Consider the following 19,506-nt stretch of genomic DNA (forward strand, 5'->3'; position numbering starts at 1 on the left):
TAGAATGCTTTCACACCGGTTTTTTGTGTCCCCACACCCTCAACCATTAGTGAACAATTTACATGTGATCATTTTAAAAAGCACTGCAGCTCATGTTTTTCAGAACTGGTTGGGAAACATTTCAGAAAAGCGCAGTGACGTCGAGCATTTTTTTTAAACCTCTTGACCAAATCAGTTTGCAAGTTGGGGAGGAAGTAAGAAAAACAAAAAACATGGAGAGAAAAGTGTTGGTGAAAGAAAATGAGTCTGGTCAGTGAGTGATTTAATACAAGCAGATTTACGACAATTTAAAAAATAAATAAATAAATAAATAAATAAATAAATAAATATATATATATATATATATGGGTCATTCTAGAATTGGGGGTACATTTCACGTCTCTGAGATAAACCTTTTATTGTCCACAAAATAAATCTTTATTGAATCAGTTTTGAACAATATTGCAAATTATGACAAACTTCCACCAGTAGCGATGCTTGATGTACATTTTAGACCCAATTTATCCATAAAACATTAACTAAATGACCCCCACCCCTCCCCCCACATTACTGGTTGACTTTGACTCCTAATTCATCCATTCAACTCCAATAAACAGGAAGTGATTCAGTCTAACAATCTGGTTTTTTTTTAGGCTTCTTCTATTAATGGTTATAAAATCAAAACATAGAAAGTCTATTTTCTGTATTATGTGAAATTTCAGTAATAAAAAAAATATTTTCTATCTGACCCAATGTTCTTGTCAACTATGTTATAAAACCGCATAAAATCCACAAAGACTTTTAATAACACACATGACACCTGCACCGAGTGATGTCACTTCCTCTGGCGGGAAACTTCAGAAAGGCCATGAGGTGTGTTCTGTTTCTTCTCTCGTTAATTTGAACAAAATGTTGAGGATTTTACACCAACAGTAGATTAATTATTCGTCAACTTTGTTATTGTGATATCGGAGTGAATCTCTCACTTTTTTTAAAACAATAATACGATTAAAATCCATAAAATTCTGTTTTATACATGCCATGTGGGAGCTAGCTTGAGGTTAGCGTGTGGCGTGAAGACACAAAATGGTGGAAAATATCAACTCTGTTAATGGATTGCCCAATTTAACAATAACAGAGCTGACAATGACAATTTTTTTGTTTTCTTTCAATGTTTGAAAAATGTACCCGCTATTATAGAATGGACCCTTATATATATTTTCCTCGTTGCTGATGTCAAAATTAAAAGTAACAGCGTGTGTGTCGTGTCACGTTCCCAAACAAACCCACAGCTCAAATTCTCTTATTTTCTTCCTCCAAAGCTGCAGAGAAAACTTGTGATCTGTTTCATCTGAATTAATGATGATAAAGCTAATCTACAGAGAAAGCTAGTTAGTTAATGATTCTAGCTAGGACTGTAAGAGCATGGTTACGGTTAGATTACAGAATAAAGTAAGATTATCTCCGCTTCATGTCAGGCTGCATGACATCACCCCGTTGTTGTTTATTTTCCTAAAACAGCATGCTCACAAGGGTTTGATTCCTTACGAGACATGCTTCTGTCCTCGGCTAACAATAAACAAAAAACCCACAGGAAGCTGAAAACTGCCACGATATGAAGGAAAACATGGCCTTCGGATTTGGCTAAATATCCATTTTTCGCTTTTAATTCTTAAAAACCATACACATTACTCAACAAGTTTCAAATGTAAATCGAAATCACAATAACCATTTACATTTCTCCAGATAAACAGACATGAAGTACTTTTATTTCCAAATGTTAAGTTAAAAAAAATAATAAATCCATAAAACAGATGGAAAAACATTCGTCCCTGTTACAGGAAGAAGCTACAGAATAAACCCATGGATTCTTTTTTTTCCACATCTTTTCACTAAATAGCAAACTCAAGCTGCTTTTTTATTTGTTAAACACAAGGAACAAAAAAATAAATTAGGGGAAAAAAGTGTGGATACGCTAAATAAAGAGCGCATCGTATTCTTCTTTGAATTTTCTCCTCTTCCCTTACAGACCGGCAGGAAAAAAAATCAGCAGCCGATACCAGCAACAACAACAAAAAATATCTCATCTAAAACATAAAAAAAAAAAAAAAGTGTTAGTATTTGACTGTTGGTGTTTGTTTAAAGCCTGGTTCGTACTCTTCACCACCCTGAGAAATAGATTCCTAGCAGAACCAAATCACTAGCCGTGTTTGAAAAGCTGTTACTGCACTGGTTCCTGTGTAAAAGTCTGCTTCAGCAGATCAAAGAATGTTCGTTATGTCCCATAAAAATACAAAGGAACTCTATTTATATGGTCTGTATCAAAATTTCCAAAGGGTGTTGAAATAAATGTACCCTGTACAGAGACCCCGTTATATCCAAGTCCCCCCCCCCCTTAAAAATCCCTTTTCCCCCCAGTATTTCAGGTGACAAATATATTCCACAGCCAAGTCAAACGCAGCAATGAACGACGAGAATATTTATGGATTAAGATGAAGAAAGAATGCAATCTGTTGGGGTTGTTTTTCACCCTGTATAAAGTTGTAAGTGGGAACATTTTCCAGAAATGAAATCTCAAAAATTAGACACGTGTTTTCTGATGCGAGATAAATGTAAAATTTTTAAATGTTAATTGAAACAAGATAATTTATTTCCAGGCAAAATAATAATAATAATAATAATAATAATAATAATAATAATTTCACTCACAATGATGTATGTTTTGCATTCATTGCATCCTTTTGCATCCGATTCATTTTTTAAATTTATTTTTCCCCCCGAAGCCTGAGATCGTGATCCTTGATATCACGTATTGGCAGGGACAGAAATGTCACCAGTGCACTTCCTACTAACAATTATGAACTTGATAACTTCGGTGATTTGTCTCTCTTGCTTTAAATTCCATTTCAAATCGAGCTGATGTCCTTTGAAGCCTCGAGTTCCACCCGTTACGGCGACTCAATCGATAATGATGAACTGGGAACACAATGCAGTCCGTAGTAAGCAGGATAAACTAGCTTTAAAACTGAAGAAATGCAGTAGTATAAATGCCTAAGGACAGAGACCGAGGTCCTCGTCTGCGTCCTCGTCCTTGCTAGCTTCTGGACCTCAGTGCGTCTCTTCACTGCTATACAAGCCTTAGTGTTATCTATTTGGCTAGAAGAGTTCTATTTATCCACAAATATATAACAAATAAAACTTGCAGGCAAAAATAGTTCAGTTTCCATAGAAACACCCTTTTTCCTGAAAATACAGCAGTATCTGAAATATTACTTTTTTTTTTTTTTAAACTTGTCCCTATTATTTTTCTGCATCAGGAAGCTCCTTCACCGACGAAGAGGAAAAAAACAAAAGTATCTACAAACTTTGTAAACAGACCTGCCTTTTCAAAAAAAAAACAAAAAACCATAAATAATTCAAAAATATGAACAGCCAAACGGAGCAGAAATTAACCTGGGTGATCGAGGGCCGAAGAAAGAAATGTACACCACCATTCAGGGAAAAATAAGTAATTTCTTACAGCTAATCATCTGCAAGCCACAGAGAGTCCAATCATCTCCTCAGTATTAGAATATTAATAATTAAATAATTACTATATAACAATAATAAAAAATACAGGTCACTTTTAATCTCAATTAACAATCCCTCCGTTTTCACAAAGGGGACAGAAAGATTTTATGAGCAGAGGTGGAAATAGAGTCCTTCCCACTCTGAGAGGATGCTGAGAATAAAATAAGACAACAACAACAACAAATTGGGAAAAAAAAAAAGTAATAATCACAACCACACCCTACATTCCGGTGAACGCTTGCTCTTGTTCTTCAGTCAAGCACAAGCCGAGATCCCAGATCACACACGGCTCCGCGCCCGTGAGTCCGCTGAGCGAGCGCAGGCCTCTGTCGAGACGGCGGGCGGGTGTGGCTCAGAGTGTGGAGGAAGGGAAGGGGCGGAGCCGATCAGAGGGACGTCTCCACGCTGTGCATGGGGCTCTCTGGGGCCGAGGGCGTGGCCGACTTGCTGTTGTCCAAGAGGAGGTAGACGCCGCTGTCCATAGCGTTATTGTTCTGGTTGGGCGACGGAGAGGGAGGTGGAGGGGGTGTGGGGGTGGCATTTCTCTTCGTGGGGGCGTCGTCCTCTGCGTCTGTATCGTCGATGAGGGGGATGTGGGGCTCCGAGTCCTCTATCCGGAACTCCGGGTGGGTCATAAAGTTGTGGATGGAGCTGCGTGACTCGGGCTTCTCCAGCCCCTCATAGGGGGACAGGGAGCTGCGGAATGCATTCACTACTCGGATCTGGGGGAAAGCAGGGGCACAGACACACACAGTCAGCCTCGACGCTTTGTACAGAAGTGGCGCAAAACCACTCAGTCAGTCACGAACCACACAGACACTCACACTTTGCATTTTAAATACGTGGCCAAATAAACTGGCTGTAATTAGGGTGAACTAAAGCCGGTTTTACACTGTGGGCTTTGACGACTATTACCTCACACTGCACAACAACATTCCAGTCAAATCTCGACCCAGTTTTTTTTTTTTTTTTTTAAATTATACAAATGTGATAAATATATATCCAGGCCAGATTACACAATGAAGATCCTGATCCTCTAACAGCAGATCTGTGGTTAAACAGCATTACTACATTCAGTCATTATTATTACTACAGTATTACTATTAACAGCATTTAGCAGACGCTCTTATTCTGCTGGTCCAGGGAATCAAACCAGTGACCTTTTGATCCCAAAGCTGCTTCTCTAGGCTATGGCTTCTCAGTCAACATGACCCAGGTTCGTATCAACACAAACCCACACTCCTTAAAGCGAGCTTAAAACGATCGGGACGTTTTTTCCAGTCTATTAGCATGTGTGGTTGTTCCTAACTCCCTGTACGCGCCTGACCCTCGCACATCAGTTCATTAATCTGAGCAAGTCCTATTGTAAACACATATTGGTGGCTTTTAGATGCACATCATAGCACTGAGATTTTAACTTAAAGTGCTAGTCTTATGGAAAATGACATCACCCCTGGAAATGATACCTTATAAAACTAGACATGTTAAATAGTTTACTGTCTAAATTGTATTTTAATAGGAGACTGGGAACATGTTCTATTCAGCCGGTAAAGTTTGACTCTGAGTCCGCCGTTACACGAATGCGTTCCTGGCAAGTTACTTTAATTCAAAGGAAGTGATGTCACATGCGAAATGCTTGAAAGTTTGCGGCATTTCTGGCTTCGACTGCTTTGCAAAACGTAGCACACAACGATTTTTTATTTTTTTTTAAATTCCCAAACAAAATTAAAACCAAAGCATGCCTCCTAAGAGGTGTGTCATTCAGGGCTGTTCAAGTGTAGCTGATTTAAAAAAAAAGGCAGAATTCCCATCCATTATAGCCCAAACTCGGCTGGGCACTTGCGGAATGGATGGGTTCGATTTGTACGGATAAAGAGCGGTAACTTCAAGCCGACAGGACGGTTTGGTGTCTGATCCATACAGTTTGAAAAAGATAAATTTGCGAGGCAAATTCACACAGAAGGATTTGAGCGACGTCTGGTACGCGGAGCAGTTCCTACCGTCTGGAAACAGAAGTCAGAAGTGCCGTCCCAAAGAGCTCACCGCTACACAGGGGGTGTCCAGCTTGTGTTTAGCCTGTTGCTTGAATTGATTATTGATCTGACAAAGGCCAACTAATGTTTTAAGGTAGTTTCTGTGGCCAAATATAATACTTAGATAGATGACGGGCAATTACTGATCTAAAAGCAAACCAGAACATGTTGACTCAGTCACTTCTTCCTCGTCCTTGCTGTTGTAAAGTTGTGTAGAGAGCTTTACAAAAGAAGGCAGCGGTGCACATGTCGTCACACATGCAGCGCCGCTGACCAGTAAATCGCTGGCGGACAAGCTTTTAGTGATTTTCGGAACAGAATTCAGATGCAAAAAAACTTTTTTTCTCAAACCAATTTTTATTTAATTGGTGAACTTTACCATCTATTTGAGCAGATCACGCACAGAAAACCCGGGATTTTATAATGTCATTTTCATAAGACTAGTCCTTTAAAATTTCCTCACAGTCCCAGATTCGTCTCACTGTCTGTCTTTGGTTAAAACAGCATTAAATCAGTGAGCAGGTCACATTACACGTTTCCAAACAGCCAAAGAATTATTTTACGGTGTGCTCTTTTTGTCCAGAACCAGCTAAAAACTGTACAGTGTAAACCCGGCTTCTGTTTGATGACAAAAAGTGTGAGTTGTGGGAGGACACACAGGCTGTGGTGAGTAAAACCAGATTGTCATGTTACTGCAAGCTCCACTGAGAGAGACAAACCATCTTGTTCTTTCCATCAATGAAAAGTGTAAAAGATAAATTAAATGAAAAAAGGTTAGGAAACCAAATGTTCTGAGCATCTCCTCTCAGGAGTCGTGTCAGAAAACTCGTAGCCAATGTCCAGTTATTCAAAATGCAAGCGAGAGAGAGAAAGAATAATAATTTAAAAAAAGGACAGACAGAGAAAGAGAGAAGAATAATTTAAAAAAGGACAGAGAGAATAATTAAAAAAAAAAGGACAGAGAGAGAGTGCAACATTAAACTAGAGAACACAGCTGAACATGAGAGGTTAATTGATCTGGACATGCTTGGGTGAGCACGATGGGGTGAAAAGGGGAAGGGAGGCTTGATCATTGATCACTGATTATGTTTCGGTACAGAAATTTTGAGCAGCGAAGCAGGTCTAAGCTGTACAACACAAATAAATTTCACAAACGGACAAGAGAGACTGGACCCATGCACAGCAGTGCTACCTTTTGTTTAACAGAAGTAAACGTTTGAGTATAGCCCATGACACAAAATCTAGAGGAACATGTCGGAGTCAGGGTTTTTTTTTTTTTTTTTGCCATTGCATTGGAGTCAATTAAAGGACTGTTTGCCTATAAAGAAACTTTAAACATTAAATGACTTTATAAATAGCAGCCGACGTTCCTGGATACATCCGTTCATCCCTTTCATCCGTTGTACCTAAGAAACAGACAGCATTAGTGTGTCACTGAAGAGGCAGGAATTCCTGACGACCTGGAAAAAGCTGTGGAAATGTCACTGTATTGTACTGGATTATAAGACTTACTGGAATGATTCTTAGTCTATTAAGACAGCAAAAGAAAGCGATCGTGCTGAAGTTAAATAGTGTAACTTTCAGAAATGGTGAAAGCAATGTAATTAGAGAACGGCAGAGATGAATGTAAAACCGGGAGTGTTGTATGGAGATGGGGTGAGTAAGTAAAGCCAAGGTTGGTGCATGTATGGAAAATAACAGAGTACGTCACAGAGTAGCGTAAACGCCTCAGCATACGTACGGAGGAGGGGACATCTGCAGATGAAACCACTTTGGTTTGTAATACAGTCCGAGGATTTACAATGATGTTTGCGCATACAAGTGCTCTGGTACTACAGGTGGCACCATTAACATTTCCACAACTACATGAAGATTGGGGGGGGCGGCAGTGGTGCAGTGGTTAGCGCTGTCGCCTCACAGCAAGAAGGCTCTGGGTTTGAACCTCACGGCTGCGCGAGTTCCCTCCGAGTGCTCCGGATTCCCCCACCGTCCAAAGACACGCAGTAAGGTTACTTGGCTACTCTAAATTGCCCTTGAAATTGTCCCTGGAAACTCTGAGCAGTTACGTAACTGTAGTGACACGCCAGATATAAAGACAGACATGAAGATTACTGCCTGCTGCAAAGTGCTGGCAGTATAAATGAAGCAGGAGTTGGTGGAAATATATACTGTACATGCACCTGACTTTTAGAACATGACAAAGACATGAAATGCTTATAACAGGAAAAGAGAAATAAGAAGCAGGAAGTAGGGGAGATGATTAAATAAATCAAGGGTTGAGGATGGTGATAATAACATGCTCGTGAAACCTATGCGATATGTCATGTTGCGTTTGCGTCCGCTGAGCTCGCCCAGCTGCTGCGTACATGACACGGTTTGAGAACCCTCTGTACGCCAGGTGAACGTCGTCTCTGCATGGAGCATGATAAGACATTGATAAGTGCGTACGTGGCCTAATGAAGGTAATAAAAATACCAAAAAAGTATACGCTGTTTATGAGCTCCATCAGAAAAAAAAAAAAAAAAATACAAACTGAACAGACAAAATGAAAGAAACAATGGCAGGAGAGACAAAGACTCATTCCACAGAGGACACAACAACACAGGACATTTGTTCCAGGAGAAGCAGACGCTGTGCTCCCTCTCCTGAGTCTCGGTTACAAACGGATTAAGGAACACGTCCAGCACCAGCGAGAGATGAACCTGTAGAAACCTGGACTGGATTCAGACTGGCAGAGGAAAACAAAGAATGGTCATTTCACAGCAGTTATCACAGTTAGCAAGTCAGTTCTCCAGTTCAAACCAAATCCCACACAGCCTCTAAACAAGGCCAATTTTTAGCAGTCCTGTGACTGAGCTGGTTGTGGGTGTGATCATGGGCATATACTCAAAATATTTACACACACAGGACTATAGCAGTCACAGAGCCCAGCAGAGGGACCGAGGCACAGCAGCGGCTGCAGACGCAACACACACGATGTTGATCTGTTAGAATGTTAACACACTGTTTATTTGAGGAATAAAAACCCAGCCAAAGCCATCAAACAGAACAATGACAGAGAGACCTCAGCCCCACTGGCCTCAGAACAGTACACACAGATATATCTCCATAAAAAAAAAAAATCAGCACTTGGATTCAGAAGCAATGTTGTGAACACTTTTTTTTTAACTCATTGTTTAAATATCTTTTGTTTTCTCTTCATACAAAGGGACATTATAGAAGAATGTAGAACGTTAGGCGAGTGAAGGAGGAAATGTTAATTGTCATGCACTAAGAAACACGCACTCACACCCCACAGTGGCAGAAGCTTTGTTGGAGGCAGTGGCAGTAGAAAACGCTACATGTGTAGGGCTAGAAACATTGGTTACATCGTGCTGTTGGCTGGTGCTCGAGGGGTGACGCCTGAGGGCCCCCTGAAAGGAAGTGCCGCTCTGGAACGCACTCACTACATCCATCTGCAAGGAATCAGAGAGCGTGACAGGAGGGCCCAAAGAACGCATACAGGAGAGAGAAAGAGAAAGCGAGAGAAAAGTAAGAGAAAGAGAATTGGGGAGGGAAGACAGAAGAAGAAGGGCACCCATATAAAGAGAGGACAGGTAGCAGCATGGAGAGAAAAGGCACTGTATGGAAGACAGTTAACCGCAGCGTTAGCCTCCCTAACTTTACCCTCATCAGTACATTAAATCACAAGAGTTACTTCACCAGAAAAAGTAGTGTAAAGCTAACTATAAGCAAAGATGTTGGCACTAATTACGTGTGAAGAAAGCACTGGGACCTATCCTGACGTTCCTCGACACGGGGAATGTAAGCGAGCGTCTCCGTGAAATTACCTGAGTCTGTATCCTGTTGAGGCCTCGGAACCAGAGGATCTGCCCCCTGCGAAGCTCACGCTCAGCGTGGTCAATCTCGTCGAGGTCCTCCATGTCCTCCAGCTCCTCATCCGGGATCTCTTCCTTCTGAGTTCCATGACCAGCCGTCTTCAGGAACTTGAGGCGACTGGTCGGGATGGAGGAGATCACCTAAACAAGGGCGGAGCAACAGGAACGCCGTCAGAAAACTGCAGTTCGGTCAAGGTAATACATTCTATCCACATTTGTGCACTCTGATTGGCTACTCTATTACTAGGCTATCAGCTCATACCATGAGTACAGAAAAACAAAATGGAGGCGCATGTTGCTGAACCAACCAAGGATGAAATAAAAACTCTACTCGAAAACAAAACCCCAAAAATTGTTAAAAGTATTTAAAAGAAACAGAAATGACTAAACGAATACAGCCCCCCTGCCAAATATCTCCTGTTCCACGCTCCAGCCCAGTCGGTGGCGGTAATGCACCTTTAAGCTGGTTTACCAACCGCCAAAAAACCCTGAAGAAGAATTACACGACCCCTCCCCCCCAAAAAAAGCAACAAAACATGGAATAAAAGTATTTGATGGTAAGAACGTCTCTTGAATTATCGCATTTTCTACAAATTGCTACCATTTCACTGGTTTGTTTACATTCTAAGTGGAAATGATTCTACCAGAAGTTTTTATTTACTGAATTTGTAAAACAATAAAAATGCCCTGTTTGTCAAAATCCAGTGAATGTGGATAGAATAAAATGGTTATTTCACTCAATCTCATCGTACATGGATTATAGCGCCATCAGCTCACATACGACTCGATTTCATGGAATAACTTTTTTTTTTTTTTTAAGAAGAAACCTTTGTCACATGCACACTTCAAGCACAGTGAAATTCATCCTCTGCATTTAACCCATCTGAAGCAGTGAACACACACACACACACTCAGAGCAGTGGGCAGCCACACCAGAGCGCCCGGGGAGCAGTCAGGGGTTCGGTACCTCGCTCAAGGGCACCTCAGCCCAAGGCCGCCCCACGTCAACCTAACTGCATGTCTTTGGACTGTGGGGGAAACCGGAGCACCCGGAGGAAACCCACGCAGACATGGGGAGAACATGCAAACTCCGCACAGAAAGGCCCTCGCCGGCCACTGGGTTCGAACCCGGAACCTTCTTGATGTGAGGCGACCGTGCTAACCACTACACCACCGTGCCGCCCGCAATTAATTAACATTAATTAAGCGAAGAGTTGGCTTGCGTACACAGTGTTTGAACGGAACCCTGGTGCGTTCCTTAACACAACATCAGACTCGCATGTGGACCAAACCAACCAGACTGAGAGTGTCTGAATGAGGTGGCCTTGGAACACCTCCAAGTGAACTCTAGCACAGTGGGGAGTGATTTAACTCTGAATCGACCCGATCGCAGTAAACATGCCGTGTGTGTTTGGTTGTAGCAGTTTTAGACACAAGCTGATAAACTGAGTCGCAGTGTGCAAAATGAGCCAAAACACAAAGCTGTAGAACTCAAAATGCTTTCAAATTTATTCATAAAATGATCTAGTGAGTGCCAACTCTGTGCTTGTGATTTCTTTGAGAACTTCCTTTACCTTTTTTAATTTTGTTTGTTTGTTTAATTTTCCAGTTGCTGCGTTTCTGACGAGGATGTTCTACAAAGACATTCTAGCCTTACACACCCTTACAGACTTCTCAGCCAAAACTGTTTTGCTTTCTAGTTAGTTTAATTATCCGCAGTAGGAAAACAAATCAAACCAAATAAGAGTATTGATTTTGCTCTGGTACCGTAGGTACTCGACAAATATGATCTGGACTAAGAGGTATGTTAAATAAATATAACAGAAGGTGCATTTTGTGAGCACGTGACAGAAAATAAGCGAGTATTTGAAAACACAAAACAGCTTTTGACCAAAACATTAATTTCTCTGTTAACTTCTCAGGGAAAAGCCTGCGAGTCTGGACAAAGTCTTTGTTCTCTCATGATATCTCCGATCGATGCTTGCTATAGGACAGCTCTTCGCTGTACAACTTCAATGCTTCAAAGCCATCGTTAGCTAGCTTGTACAGCGTTAGCTAGAATAAGGGTTTCCCGCGTTCCCTTCTCCATCTGTGAAATTAACATTTTTGGAAACACAAGCTCAAGAGCTCTTCCGACTCAAAATGCCAGCATAAACAAAACACACAAAGATAACCGCTGCATTTCTGGCTCTGACACTGAACATTTGTTTATTTATTTATTTATATTTATTTTTCCATCAACCACTTTCATTTTCAACCGATTTAAATCTGACCACAAGAGGGCAGTGTTCAACCACTGCATTATTAAAATGTACCCGATCCACCTGTTTGACAGAGAAACGCTACGACATCCAGAATTAACACCGCGGTCTGATGTTCTTTCTGACAGTTCTACAATCAACAGATATCACGACGTGATATTTAAATAACCATGGTCTTACCTGACCCCACAGCAGGCAGCCACAGCCTAAGAAAACACACCAGAGCCACTGGTCAATGCTCAGACCCACACAGCTGAAGGGCTTGCCTCCAAACTGCACGATGACAATCTGGAACGAAACAGATTGCATTAGCAGAGTTAACAACAACGACGTCGTCCGGACTGCTTTCGTCGTCTGCGTTTCGATCAGTACCCACCTGGATGACGAATGTGCCAATGACAATGGAGCAGAAGATAAGGTTGTTGAAGATACCCTCAAAGACGTTCCTCTCGCCGTGGATCTTGCGGGCATTGATTTCGTTGAAGAGCTGCATCAACACAAAGGTGTTGAAGACAATGGTGTAGTGTTCAGATGGAGGTGCGTGGAGAGGGGCGTCACGGCCGCTGTCTATATCGAACAGCTTTTCACCTGAGAAAAAGAACAAGGTCAAGTCAAGCATTCTGTACACGTGCAGGTGAAATGACCGCTCAGAACCTGTTACTGTACTATGCAAGAAAGTCATTACTGCGCACTCAACCTTTAGTCAAAGGCTTAACAATACAAGTAATCCCTAACTGCACGCCATCATTTTGTGTTACAAAGGATTCTTCTGGTGTAGTCCAGCTCTCATGGTGTGTACATCCTCAGACACGTGAAGCTACCCAGCATGTAGCTGTCCTTGATTTTGCTGCAGTTTTAAAAACACGTAGCATAACGCATTTCTGAACATTTTCTCGCACTGCTTTTCTGGCCTTTGAGTAAAGTGCTGTTAGTTCACACCTGCAAACAACAGCGTGAAGACGATGATGAGCTGGTATACAGCATGGCCCAGGATGTTCTTCATCATGGTTCTGGAGATGAGGGGTTTGTTACGGCCATAAGGCTTCCTCAGCAGCAAAGACTCCGTAGGAGGCTCAGTGGCCAGAGCCAGGGAGGCAAAGGTGTCCATAATCAGATTTACCCACAACATCTGTACCGCTTTCAGTGGAGAATCCTAAGTGGGGGGAAGGGAAAGGTTCAGGACATTCTTGTTAATATTTAACTAATAATTCCTTTTCTCTAAAAACAGTTATATTCCATCCACACATTCACTGGATATGAGCAATCATGCGCTCTGATTGACTACTCTACTAGTAGGCTATCGGTTCATATACCATGAGTACAGAAAAACAAAATGTCAGAGCGCATTAAGTCAGATATCACACTTCGTCATGAAGTATTTAAAAGAAACAGAAATAGCTAAAAGAATATATATATATTTTTCCCCCTCCCCCAGTATCTCCTGTTCCACACTCCAGCCCAGTCAGTGGTGGTAATGCACCTTAAAGCTGGCTTGCCAACCGCCAAAACACCCTAAAGAAGAAGAAACCAGTGGAGTGTTTTTGCTGAACCAACCGAGGACGAAATAAAAACTCTACTCAACCCCCCCCAAAAAAGCAACAAAATATAGAATTAAAAAAAAAAAAAAAAGTGTTTGATGGTCAGAACGCATCTTTTTTTTCCCCCCAGGAATTATCATCACATTTTTTCACAAATTGCTCCTGTCATTTCGCCGGTTTGTTTACATTCTAATTGGAAATGATTTTGTCGGACGTTTTGTATAAAAAGTTTATTTATCGCATTTGCAAAAAATAAAAATGCTCCATTTCTCAAAATCCAGTGAATGTGGAGAGAATAAAACAGTTATTCCACTCAATCTCATCGTACACGGCTTATAGACAACTCGGTGCTACACGACTCATCAGCTCATGTACGACTCGATTTCGTGCAATAACTTAAATATTTCGAGACCTCAGTTATTAAAGTGGTCAAACTGTTGCCCTGCTATATTTTCTAGAAAAAAAAAAAAAAAAGAGACCTTTTGGCTGCTTGTCCTCCAATTTATTAGCTGGATTGTAAGTTACCTCATTTGTAAACTGCTGTGAATATTTCACCAACCAGAATGTCAACCAGAACGCACATACACGCGTCAGCCAATAGGAGAAAGCTGTACACACTGCTCTATAGTGACTTCTTTATGATGTAGTTCATCCAACCAAATATTCTCCAGGACTGACAAAAGAATTAAGATGGCACCGTAGCAAAGGCTCAGAAAACAAGCAACACAAAAACAAAGTCCACACTCGGAAGCAGCAAAAATAAAAAGGCTTAGATTTTTTGACGAAGAACATTAGAACTCCAGAGTGACTTACTTTCTGGAAAACAAGAACGATAACTCCTGCAAGAAAGAAACTAGCTGGGTATCAGGACTAAAGTCTAAAATCAGAACCCACATCAAACATCAAGAATATAATAGAAAAGCAAATTAATTAATTAATTCATTCATTAAAATGTAAATTAGTGTTGATATTCGAAAGATTCAGTGTAAGTGCAGGTTTTCATCCTATCTTGGTCTTGGCTCAGGTGTGGCTTCTGCTTGTTTGGAATGAAAACCTGCACCCACACCGGACCTTTCCGGATAAGACCGGTAACTCATGATCTCAAGCACAACTTAAACTTGACACTGTCACTGAAACATGTACTTAAGCTCCATTTCAAAACCACTTGCCATTTGATGGCAACACAAGCAACTAAGATGCCGCCATATCATTAGATTATTGCTCATCGGCCTGCTCCATTTTTAAATCGGATGGTCCCAGGTGGGCCGTTATCCTCCGCTTCTGTCTCTAAACCAATCATTTAGGCCCTGTCCACACGGCAACGGATTCAGGTGAATCTGATAAAATTGTTTATCGTTTCGGCCTGGCGTCCACACGGCACCGGTGTTTTGGGTGCCCCAAAACGAAATCTTTTGAGAACGGGTTCCAGAGTGAAAAAATCTGGCAACGGCGCCGTTGCGAAGTCATCTGGATGAGTAGAACGGATTTGTTTACAATGACGTCACAACCACATGACTGTCAGTGCTTCACGCCGGGTAGAAGTGTAACGAACTCGATGCGAGTTGTCAACAAATCCTATAACTTGGTTCATTAAACGCGCTTACAAAATATTTTCACTGTGAATATTTATTGTGTAATGGTGCAAAGTGAGAGAGAGAGAGAGAGAGAGAGAGAGAGAGAGAGAGAGAGAGAGAATAGCCCTTAGGGCAGAGTCTTAGTCCAAACACTGCGGAAGCAGTATCAACCCGCGCACCGCCCGTGCGCTTTCCAAAAACAAAAACAATCCCGCCAGTAAACATAGGAAAAAAAAAAGGAGTGATCTCACCTCTTCAGATGTTGGTTTAAGTCCGACAGTACATTCCTCAAAAAGGGCGTAGAAGAACAAAGTAATCCATCAACGTGTAGCATTCAATTTATTCCAGACCATTAAAGAATTCTGGAGGATATCAGAATGTTGGCGTACCGGCTTCCGTCTACCCCATTCATTCCTCTTTCCGCGTCTTTCGTTTTATGCTATTGATTAATAATCAAAACTTTATGTGGCTGATGCTACAGAAGAAGGGGTTTATGTGCATGCATCTACTTCTATTGTTCTGGTGTCTCCGATGGGACCGTCTTACAGCGCACGTAGAGGTGTGGCATGTGTATTGCATCATTTTCAGCAAGCGTTGCGTTGCCATATGTACCTGAAATTTTACTGATCCGTTGCCCATGTGGACGCGATATTTAAAAAAAAAAAATCTCGTTGCCGTTGTCGTGTGGATGTAGCCTTAGAGTTGCTCAGTTCAGTTTAACAAACTTTCTTCAGCACTTCATCTATTTATTCCGTTTGTCAAGCCTGCGTCCGTGCTGGTTAGAAGAGTAGAGTAGAGCTAGAGATTTGATTACCTGTGTGATGCAAGCTCCAGTGAAGGCCACGATCACAGCCACTACATTGACAGTGAGCTGGAACTGCAGAAATTTAGAGATGCTGTCGTAGACGTTGCGGCCCCACATGACTGCTTTGACAATGCTGGAGAAATTGTCGTCGGTTAGAATGATGTCGGAGGCCTCTTTAGCTACATCTGTGCCTGCAATGCCCTGAGAACAAAAATGTAAAATTCTGCATCGGTGTTTTATAAATGTACACAGCCACTTCAAACATTATTGTGAAATTTACTGGCCCGTTTTATGCATATAAGGTGTATACCATAGCAAATCCAACATCGGCCTTTTTCAGGGCGGGGCCGTCGTTTGTACCGTCTCCTGTTACTGCTACTACTTGCCTCTGTTCTAGAACAGTGCTATCGATTATACCTGAAGATTAAACATTTGTAAGTCACTTTTGTGCAATATAATTAATTAATCTATCCTGGTTCTTAAAATAAATAAATAATACCTTTAACTAGTGTGTGCTTGTCTGTCGGAGAGGATCTTGCCAGGACTCTGAGTTTGGGCCATATTTTATCAATCCGCTCCTGTTCGATCTATAAAACGAGCACATCATGCCCATCAGGACTAAAAGAAACCTTAAATTCCTGCATGCACTCGAGCAGAAACTGTGTTTCTCTCACCTCGCCTTTCTCATTGCGTATCCGCCGGTTGAATTCTTTCCCTTCCAGGCAGAGGAAATCGTCTCCAGGCTGCAGGATGCCGCATTTGGTTGCTATGGCGCGGGCTGTGTTGATGTTGTCCCCGGTGACCATGCGTACTGTGATCCCGGCACGCTGGCACTTTTTAATAGCATCAGGGACCTGATTGAGAGAACTGGGTCAGACGGTACACCTCACCTATTCGCTATAAACAAGCGCTAAAGTAAATCTGACAAACAGCTGTTACTCATGAATTTTTAGCCAAACACAGGATCATACTCACTTCCGGTCTGACGGGGTCCTCGATGCCCACCACACACACACAGGTGAGTCTGGTGAGTATATCGGCCTCGTTTTCCCAGTCAGGTTCTCCTTCTGAGGCCGGGAAGTCTCTGTAGGCCAGGCATATTGTCCTCAAGCCTTCAGAGGCCATGGGCTCAATCACTTTCTTCACCACGTCGTCCCTGTCTCTGGGCCGGAACACCTTGGTCTCACCGGTCACAGTAAGGATCTTATAGCATCTAGACAGGGAAAAAAAGCAGGACAGCAGAAACGGTTATGAAACAACAGGAGGAGAAGCACCATCTGGATAATAATTTCTCTGGGGAAATGCATCAGTAGCCTGGCTGGTGGGTTAGAGAGGGAAGAAGAAAAGAAAAAAAACATTTAAAAGAGAGCATTCTGATCAGCTTCATAAGCATGATGGCATGACTCTTTACCTCACTAACCCCTCCCCCACCACTGCCTTTTAAAAAGATAGAAAAATAAATAAATATTTTTCTTTTAAGAAAACGACACGATGCTTGAGAGATGCCTACTTCTTGAGTAGAATTTCCGATGCTCCTTTGCTGAACATCCGGAAACTTCCATCAGCGTTCTTCAGCACGGTGCTCATGGATTTCCTGACAGAGTTGAAAGTGTAAACTTTATAGAACTTTTCCTCGGGGATCTCGTTGCGGATTGCTTGGTAATCTTTTTTCAGGTCCAACACAAATCCAAGCAAGGCACATTCGGTTTTGTTGCCCACCTGACGAGATAGACCTCCCTCCTTCTCAGGAGACTGGGGAGGGGTGGAGAAAAGGAAAGCATAAATAAATAAATAAATAAATAAATAAATAATCAATCAGTACTACTGCAAATCCTGTGCAGGAGGTGTAATGAGAAAGTGAAACATGCACCCAGTGATTTGCACGATGGATGCAGGTGCACTCACCATGATCTTGGTGGTATAAGCGCTGTTGACGCTGATGCCCAGAATGAGCAGGTCCATGGTGTTGGCAGGGATTACTTCTGGCTCAGGGACCTTCCTGTAGTGCTTGTCTGCGATGTAAGCCTGCACCACAGTCATCCTGTTCATGGTCAGAGTGCCCGTCTTATCCGAACAGATGGCGGTAGCATTGCCCATGGTCTCGCAGGCATCTAAATGCCTTACCAAATTGTTGTCCTTCATCATTTTCTGAAAAATAGAAAAAGGTAATGATGGTTGGAAGGTGGGGCAATACAGGATTAGACAGCGCGAGGACACGATTAACCAAGAGAAATCCTAAAATCTGTTGGCATATAACAGGCCGTGTAAACGGTCACAGCCACGGCGAGTTATTCTCGACAACATGAATACGTGTGCTGTTCAATATGGACGGCGGCGATGTAGTGATGTTGCTGCTTTATAGAGTGGGACGTACTTTGACAGAGTAAGCCAGTGAAATAGTGACGGCAAGAGGCAGACCCTCAGGGACAGCCACCACCAGGACGGTCACACCGATGATAAAGAACTTGACAAAATACTGGATGTATATGGGTGTGCAGCTTTTCTCCCATGCAAGGCCTCGCACCCAAAAGGTGTCCACCACAAACAACACCACCAGGATTATGACGGTGATGGCAGACATCACCAGACCTGCACAGAAATGACATAAGCACACCATTAAACCAGTGCTACACACCAAAGATCAGAGCCCAACTGAAATCATCATCATCATCATCAAATCCCAAAGATGATGATTTGGCAATAAGGATGAGAACGAAAATGCACTGACCTGCTTTGCCGATTTGGACTGCTAGTTTCGTCAGCTTCCCCTGGAGAACAGATTTCTCTTTTTTTGGCAAGTTGGCTTTGCGCTTCTCCTCCGCGTCTGCCCCTTCGTCACTGTTCAGGGGCTGCATTTCCATTGCAGCTCCATCCTGGGCTTTAGCTGAACACAATGCAGGAGAGAGATGGATTTAAAAACGTATTTGAGAGACAGGGAAAAAAAATCTTCACAAACAGCTTCGTTATGGAACTGGTCTATTCATTATCCGTGACAAGATACATACACTATATGGCCAAAAGTTTGTGAACATCTGACCAATTACGCACACGCTTGCTGTACATCCCAGGGAAACTGTGAAACTACATCGGAAGGTCAATGTAGAAACGTCAGCACTGTGTGTGAATTCCGACTCCAGTTTCTTAACTGGTCTCAACTCGAGATGTGCACAGCGGACTGTTATTTAATCTGGCTCACACAATTATTGTTTATATGTTGTCATCACAGCGAGTTTATTGCCCTGTGCATGGTGAAGGTTTATGCCTGTGTAACATTTTTTTTGTAATCTCCAAACACCACAGCGTGTCCACATTCCCGTGCTCTTGCCAGCGACGACAACTTTTACTTTACTTCGATTTTCACTTCCCTCTCGGTTGTTTAAAAGCGACTTTTTCCATTTGTGTGCCTACTCAAAGGACCTTAGGTTCAGGTCCAGCTGTGCAAAACACTTGGTGCATCTTGGGACCATCAGACATAATGGGTCTCATTCTCTGTGTGAGAGAATGACTAAGGCCCCTCTGTGCTCCCTGCTAGCAAACAGGCCGTGTTCATGCACACACAAAAGGCACAAGGAAAATACTAGGGCGTCTTCAGTGCTCTGATTAAACAGCTCTTTCTAAATGGTGAACAGAAACTCAACAAGTCTTACTATATGTTTAAAAAAATAAAAAATAAATAAAAGAACCCAGGCCCTAATACGGGCTCAAAGTATTATCACTGGTGTATCACACAAACCCATCACACTGATTAAACCAGAATGTTTTTGCACTCTCACACACACACACACACACACACACGCATATAAATATCAGTTACAGTGGTGCTTGAAAGTTTGTGAACCCTTTAGAATTTTCTATATTTCTGCATAAA

At 42.1% G+C, this 19,506-nt stretch overlaps 1 protein-coding gene across 3 annotated transcripts in view; it reads right to left on the bottom strand.

The window, feature by feature from the left end:
- Positions 1 to 2,387: 2,387 nt before the first annotated feature.
- The window catches only part of atp2b1a (ATPase plasma membrane Ca2+ transporting 1a), a 70,190-nt gene continuing 53,071 nt past the window's right edge, over positions 2,388 to 19,506 (bottom strand). Inside the window, exons 8-22 of one of the 3 annotated variants that reach the window (XM_060903456.1) lie at positions 18,367 to 18,522; positions 18,013 to 18,227; positions 17,544 to 17,786; positions 17,149 to 17,390; positions 16,614 to 16,851; positions 16,313 to 16,492; positions 16,138 to 16,225; positions 15,949 to 16,055; positions 15,648 to 15,839; positions 12,661 to 12,874; positions 12,098 to 12,309; positions 11,902 to 12,009; positions 9,413 to 9,601; positions 8,951 to 9,037; positions 2,388 to 4,271 (exon numbers count right to left, since the gene is read on the bottom strand). In XM_060903456.1, the coding sequence (XP_060759439.1) occupies positions 3,936 to 4,271; positions 8,951 to 9,037; positions 9,413 to 9,601; positions 11,902 to 12,009; positions 12,098 to 12,309; positions 12,661 to 12,874; positions 15,648 to 15,839; positions 15,949 to 16,055; positions 16,138 to 16,225; positions 16,313 to 16,492; positions 16,614 to 16,851; positions 17,149 to 17,390; positions 17,544 to 17,786; positions 18,013 to 18,227; positions 18,367 to 18,522 (2,807 nt within the window). In that variant the 3' untranslated portion in view covers positions 2,388 to 3,935. Of the gene's footprint in view, positions 4,272 to 8,871; positions 9,038 to 9,412; positions 9,602 to 11,901; positions 12,010 to 12,097; positions 12,310 to 12,660; positions 12,875 to 15,647; positions 15,840 to 15,948; positions 16,056 to 16,137; positions 16,226 to 16,312; positions 16,493 to 16,613; positions 16,852 to 17,148; positions 17,391 to 17,543; positions 17,787 to 18,012; positions 18,228 to 18,366; positions 18,523 to 19,506 lie in introns of all 3 variants that reach the window. The other 2 variants (XM_060903458.1, XM_060903457.1) reach the window with 2 other exon arrangements.

The sequence above is a fragment of the Neoarius graeffei genome, chromosome 21 (assembly GCF_027579695.1).
Source record: "Neoarius graeffei isolate fNeoGra1 chromosome 21, fNeoGra1.pri, whole genome shotgun sequence".
NCBI lineage: Eukaryota > Metazoa > Chordata > Actinopteri > Siluriformes > Ariidae > Neoarius > Neoarius graeffei.